At 45.2% G+C, this 7,184-nt stretch overlaps 1 protein-coding gene across 1 annotated transcript in view; it reads right to left on the bottom strand.

Annotated features, from left to right (window-relative positions):
• The window catches only part of FAT3 (FAT atypical cadherin 3), a 644,263-nt gene that overhangs the window by 67,169 nt on the left and 569,910 nt on the right, over positions 1 to 7,184 (bottom strand). The window contains exons 14-16 of the mRNA XM_010855186.1: positions 4,257 to 4,471; positions 2,936 to 3,073; positions 1,570 to 1,713 (exon numbers count right to left, since the gene is read on the bottom strand). Coding sequence (XP_010853488.1) covers positions 1,570 to 1,713; positions 2,936 to 3,073; positions 4,257 to 4,471 — 497 coding nt within the window. The remainder of the gene's footprint in view (positions 1 to 1,569; positions 1,714 to 2,935; positions 3,074 to 4,256; positions 4,472 to 7,184) is intronic.

The following is a 7,184-nucleotide window of genomic DNA, read 5'->3' as shown; positions in this document are numbered from 1 at the left end:
AGGACAGTCTTTGGATTCAACCTTCTGTTATTTTAAAATGTTAATTATGGGAGTATACCTGGTCTTTACAAGGATGTATCTTGCCTGAGGACAGTGTTATCTTAAAATGTAAATTATGGGAGTAGGTCGGAGGAGGTCTTTACAACCTCCAGACATTCTTTGGATTATATAACCTCATTATTAACACTAGCAAGCGGGTACTCTTTCTGCCCCCTTCTGATGCCTATGTCAGAAGCTTTCTCTATCTCCTTTATACTTTAATAAAACTTTACTACACAAAAGCTCTGAGCGATCAAGCCTAGTCTCTGGCCCCGGATTGAATTCTTCTCCTCCGGAGGCCAAGAATCCCGGTGTATTCGTGTGATTCAACAACAACCTTTCACATGTACACAATGGATTATTACTCAGCTATTAAAAAGAATGCATTTGAATCAGTTCTAATGAGGTGGATGAAACTGGAGCCTATTATACAAAGCGAAGTAAGTCAGAAAGAAAACTACCAAAACAGTATATTAACGCATATATATGGAATTTAGAAAGATGGTAACAATGACCCTGTATGCAAGACAGCAAAAGAGACACAGATGTAAAGGACAGACTTTTGGACTCTGTGGGAGAAGGCAAGGGTGGGATGCTTTGAGAGAGTAGCATTGAAACATGTATATTATCAAATGTGAAACAGATCACCAGTCCAGGTTCTATGCATGAGACAGGGTGCTCAGGGCTGGTGCTCTGGGATGACCCTGAGGGATGGGATGGGGAGGGAGGTGGGAGGAGGGGTTCAGGATGGGGACGCATGTACACCCATGGCTGATTCATGTCAATGTATGGCAAAAACCACAGCAATATTGTAAAGTAATTAGCCTCCAATTAAAATTAATTAATTAATTAAAAAAAAAAAACCTCAACATTAAGAAACCTAAGATCATGGCATCTGGTCCCATTACTTCATGGCAAATAGATGGGGAAATAATGGAAACAGTGAGAGACTTGATTTTCTTGGGCTCTAAAATCACTCTGCTGATAAAGGTTTGCATAAAGCTATGGTTTTTCCAGTAGTCATGTGTGGATCTGAGAGTTGGACTATAAAGAAGGTTGAGCGCTGGAGAACTGATGCTTTCAAATTATGGCTCTGAAGGAAACTCTTGAGAGTTCCTTGGACAGAAAGGAGATCAAACCAGTCAATACTAAAGGATATCAACCCTGCATATTCCTTGGAAGGACTGATGCTGAAGCTGAAACTCCAATAATTTAGCCATCAGGTGTGAAGAGCCGACTCTCTGGGAAAGACTCTGATGCTGGGAAAGATTGAAGGCAGGAGGAGAAGGGGACGACAGAGGATGAGATGGGGCGTCATCAACTCAATGGATATGAGTTTGAGAATCTCTGGGAGATGGTGAAGGACAGGAAAGCCTGGCACACTGCCCTCCATGGGGTCGCAAAGAGTCGGACACGACTTAGGGACCAAACAAGAAAAACAAATGATGTGATGAGTTGATAAGGAAACCACAGCAGAGGATGGAGGCTGAGTGAATCAGCACAGGTGCCTGGCAGGCCAGATTTGCTTACCTGAATCACAGCGGTAGCGTTAGCAGGTGTAAAGACTGGGCTGTTGTCATTCACATCAGAAATATCGATGTTGACAGTGGCAGTTGAGGACATCGCAGGCATGCCGCTGTCTACTGCCTGGACGAGCAGGGAGTATCCAGACACCTACCAAAGCACAAAGGGCCCACAGTAAAGATCATGGTGCCTGCTTCCTTCTGGGCCTACACAGAGGTGCTGTGGGCTTGCTATGCTCTGCTAAAGATGAGCTGTCTTCGCTTTGAGTCTTTGGACCAGGTTTCTCAACCTGGGCACCAGCTGGCATTTGGAGCCGGATCATTCTTTGTTGCCAGGGGATGATCTGTGCATTGTAGGATGTTTAGCAGCACCCCTAGTCTCTACCCACTAGAAGTCAATATTGCCTCTGACCATTTGTCAGAAACAAAAATGTCTCCCAAATATTGCCAGATGTCCCCTAGAGGTACATCGCTCCTGTTTAGAAGCACGGCCCTTGGCCTTTGTTTAAATCACAACAGTTGTCACCACTGATCTGTCTCATGTATCAGTTTTGATACTTCGGGAGTACCTTATGGGGATCTATCACACAGTGAGATCTTTCTAAGCATCACGTCTATGGCATCTTTTTCCGTATTTTAACTTCACTTTGAAGACACATTTTTGGTCAAAAAAGACAATGTTTAGAAACTTGGTTTCACCTTGACAGAGGAATCTTCTGAATCATTCTTTCTAACCTAGATACCTTCAGGTAGTCCTTTTGTGTCTGCTCACTTAGGGCCAATGCTGCTCATGAAATCAGGACCACAGAATCCCAATGCTGAATGTACTTTTCTGCCTTCTTGCTTTGGAAGGACAGAAATTCAAACCATTCAGAAATATACACTTTTGCTTTTTCTTTAAAACTTCCCTAAATAAGAAACCATCAGTATCTATTGGCAGCAAGTTCTTTCAAAGGTTTTAATGCAAATATTCCCTGCTGCATTTCAGCCCATTTCTATTTACTCCCATTATTTAGACTGGAGAGTGCTCGCACGCTCAGTTGCTCAGCTCTGTTTAACTTTTTGCCACCCCATGGACTGTAGCAGTCCTGTGTCTTGTGTAGCCCGCCAGGCTCCTCTGTCCATGGGATTTCCCAGGCAAGAATACTGGAGTGGGCTGCCTTTTCCTTCTCCAGGGGATCGTCCCAATCCAGGTATCAAAATCGTGTCTCTGCAGCTCCTGCATTGACAGGTAGATTCTTTACCACTGAGCCACCTGGGAAGCCCATTTAGAATGGAGAACCTCCCTACTTATACTCACAGAATCCATGCCTGATTTCAGTGAAGGGGGTGGGGATCGTGGATGGGAAGGGAGCAGGCCTGAACTAGCTTACCCGTTCCCGGTCCAATTTCTTCTTAACTTTCACAAGTCCCAAGACAGGATCCACAGCAAATTCATTATCCCGGTCTCCATTCACAATGGAAAAACGAATCTGTCCATTGGGCTGGCTGTCTGCATCTTCTGCTATTAGCTTCACAGGACACAAACAAAACAAAGATATGACAGGGGCGACCCAGAAAAGGTTTATTCTTAGGGTCCAGGTCTTTACAAATGGGCACTGCTCTGACAGGTTTCTTGGGTGCATTGCTCACCAGTGCCAGCAATCAGGCCCCAGGGGGAGAGATTTTGGGTTAGCCTAAGAAGGAAAGCACCATTACTGGAACTGTTATTTTATTTCTCTTCATTTTCATCTGAATGCAGCCTGATGCTTGTTAGGCCTGATTTCCCTCAGGCCTTGAGCCAGTTAAGACAGACCCCAAACTAACTGATAGGGATACTTCAGTAATTCTTTCCCAATTCTGCAAAACAATGATCTCTGCCACTGAGTTGGATGTTTTGTAAACCTATGCACTTCCATGTTAAGGAAGTCCAAGAGAACTTCCTTTTCCACACGGCTAACATGCAGACCCACTGTCTCCTGCTCTGAGTTGCTGATTTGGCGTTTGTATGTACAGAAATAGTCTCATATAGTTCCAGGCCCCAGGAGAGAGGGCCTGCAGGGTCTACCAGGGAGGTGTAAAGAAGGAACATCTCCAGCTTGGTGCTGCAGGAGTCAGGAAGGCACCCCTGCAGCTTAGGGGTGGTGAGGGTCCTGAGGACGGGGCTCCCTGTTTCCCGATGTAACTTTTATATCTAAGAGAACCTGTGTTCTCCTAACACATGTTCTTACTGCTATTAGAAAAAAGTTCCTTCCAGAAAGAGCTCCTCTAAGAGTGGCCAATCGATCTTAAGCTTGATCCTATTTGTAGCTGCCTTACCGTGTGTGTGTATGTGTGTGTGCGTGCGTGTTTGGTGTGGGGGAGGTGGAAATAATTTTTTTCTGTCTTCAGACTTGTCATCTAAGTTACAAACTTATAGCAGCTATTAGGAATTAATTCCACAGTCTGTTTTGTTTCCTTGAAAAACGTCCACTCCTGGGAGGAAAGTGGTTAAAGATCGCCTACCCCTTGCTGTAAATGAACTTATCAGACCCTCTCTAACAGACAGAATGGGGGAGGAGCAGCTGAAAGACTGGTGTCTGAGTAGAGTTCTTGGGGACCAAAGGGAGCCTGAAAGGAGAAAGTGTGAAGATAATCCAAGATGGACTTTGCTCACTTTTTCACTCTCTTGAAGATCATTCATCCGAAATACCTAGACCTCCTTCTGGCACCTACCAAAATGACTGAGTCCCCGACCAAGGCGTCTTCACTTATGACAGCACTGTACACATCCTGGCTGAACTCGGGAGGGTTGTCATTCACATCCGTGAGGTTGATGCCGACAGTGGTCACAGCGCTGAGGGCAGGTGTCCCGCCATCTTTCGCTTCCACCACGAGGTAAAACTTTCTGCATAATTCATAGTCCAGGGCCTCAGATACAGAAATACCCCCTTTGAAGAAAAATGGGGAGTTTTAGATTTAATCAGGAAAAAACGAAACACTCTGGTCAGCAGCTCCACAATCATGGTAATATCTGTGACATCGTCTCCAGCCAAGACTGAGATATTCAGGAATTTGTTTATTTAATGCCTGCTGAAAGCATCCCAAAGTCTGATTAACGCTGTCAGTTAAAACACAGCTACCCATCAGACACAACACTGAAGAAATCGAGTCTTTGTTTATTTCTGCAACAGTGTCAGAACCCCTCAAGCAGCTGGAAATCTCTGGCATTATTCACCCTTATGGGAAGAGGGGCAGGAGCAAGCGGCCCCCAGAAATGTCTCCCCAGGATTCCTCCAGAAGACCAGGCAGACTGAGACTGAGCCAAGATGCATCAATGTGATTCTATGACCTCAACCCTCATCAGTTAGTGTATGTGTGTGTGTGCTAAGTCACTTCTGTCGTGTCCGATTCTGTACGACACTATGGACTGTAACCCACCAGGCTCCTCTGTCCATGGGATTCTCCAGGAAAGAATACTGGAGTGGGTTGCCATTTCCTCCTCCAGGGGATCTTCCCCACCCAGGGATTGAACCCCCGTCTCTATATCTCCTGCATTCACAGACAGGTTCTTTACCAGTAGCACCACCTGGGAAGGACCAGTTAGTATATACTTGTGAACTTCACCTAAGTCTTAAATTGAATTACCCACTAAGGTGCCTTACCTACTCACAATGTGCTTATCTAAAACTTTTAGGTCACAAAGAGGACAAAGAAAGTTAAGGATACTGTAACATGCTGGAGAAGGAAACACTTGGGAATCTGTAACCAAAAGAAGTGTGAGTTTAGTGTCCACAACTACAGAGAAGAGCTAACACTCATGAAAGTGAAAGTGAAAGTCGCTTAGTCTTGTCAGACTCTTTGCGACCCCATGGTCCATACAGTCCATGGAATTCTCCAGGCCAGAATACTGGAGTAGGTAGCCTTTCCCTTCTCCAGGGGATCATCCCAACCCAGGTCTCCTGCATTGCAGGCAGATTCTTTACCAGCAGAGCCACAGGGGAAGCCCAAGAATACTGGAGTGGGTAGCCTATCCCTTCTCCAGTTGATCTTCCCTACCCAGGAATTGAACTGGGGTTTCCTGCACTGCAGGCGGATTCTTTACCAACTGAGTTATCAGGGAAGCCCAACACTCATGGTACAGTTATTTAAGCAGATAAAAAAGGTGAAAGCAGCTAGCTGGGTGGCACCCTCACAATGGGCTCCCTGAGTTCTCTTTCCCATCCATCCTAGTCCTTTCTGGTGGGCAACCTAGTCCTGAGCTCCGCAGTTGGTAGTTGATCACTGTGCCGTTTGCAGGGAAGTTCTCAAGGGCATTTCCCTGGTGACTCAGATGGTAAAGAACCCGCCTGCAGTGCGGGAGACCCGGGTTCAACCCCTGGGTAGGGAAGATCCCCTGGAGAAGGGAACGGCTACCCTCTCTGGTATTCTCACCTGGAGAATCCCATGGACAGAGGAGCTTGGGGGGCTACAGTCCATGGGGTCGCAGTTGGACACGGCTGAACAACTAACACTTTCACCTGGAAAAGAGTCACTGAGATCAAGGTGAGTACATTTCATTCGTTCTCTTTCCAGACAGGCAGCTTCTCTAGCGGCTAAGGCTGCCTCTACCTAAGGTGAGAAGCAGAAGTCATACTCATAATAAGGGCCTCTTTCTTGCCATAATTAAGTTTTCTTAGCAATTACCACCTCTAGCGCTTTATTTTACATCCCAGTCTCGTTATCCAGAGTCATATTTAAACAGTACTTAACCACTTCCTCATGGTATTCATATACAATGGCCATAACTAGACAAGCTAAGGCTAACACATATTTAAATGAGGAAAACTCCCACACATTTTAATTTGAAGTAATGACCTTAATAAGCAGGGTTACTGCTGGGAGAAGCAGCTACTGCAATCCTTTCAGTAGTTTTCACCCTCCCATTCTAAGGGTGGGGACTATATCTCCTCCAATTTTTTCACCCTCATGGCATAGCTGTGTTACGTAGAGGTTAGAGAATGTATCCCAGAGTCAGGAAGATCTGAATTCAAATTCTGGATTCCCCACTCCCATCCCCACTTACTCTCACTGGAGGAATTATTTAACCTCCCGGAAGCTGATTTTCTCATATGGAAAAAGGGGGAGATGACTAGCAGGAATTGGTAAACAACAGGAGTCTGGCATATTTGCCATATTAGATGACAGTGCTAATTATGATAGTTTCTTGTTCATATTTACTGGATTATCCAACAGAAAATGGACCTTCGTTACCCTCCGGCTCAAGAAGCACATATTCCTTGAGTTATAAGGGGATTATGTCCAATGGCCAGAAGGTGTCAGAGACTCATTTTTCTTATCTGTGAATAAGGGACTGCCTTGCTCATTCATGGGGGGGAGGTAAACAAATGAAAATGGCCAGAAAGAATGAAGGGATGGAGCCAAAGCAAAAAGAATACCCAGCTGTGGATGTGACTGGGGATAGGAGCAAGGTCTGATGCTGTAAAGAGCAATATTGCATAGGAACCTGGAACGTCAGGTCCATGAATCAAGGCAAATTGGAAGTGGTCAAACAAGAGATGTTAAGAGTGAATGTTGACATTCTAGGAATCAGCAAACTAAAATGGACTGGAATGGGTGAATTTAACTCAGATGACCATTATCTCTACTACTGTGGGCAGGAAT

The sequence above is a fragment of the Bison bison genome, unplaced genomic scaffold (genome assembly GCF_000754665.1).
Source record: "Bison bison bison isolate TAMUID 2011002044 unplaced genomic scaffold, Bison_UMD1.0 scf7180017864356, whole genome shotgun sequence".
NCBI lineage: Eukaryota > Metazoa > Chordata > Mammalia > Artiodactyla > Bovidae > Bison > Bison bison.
Note: the sequence above shows the minus strand (reverse complement) of the source record. Positions and strands in the feature narration are given on the sequence as shown.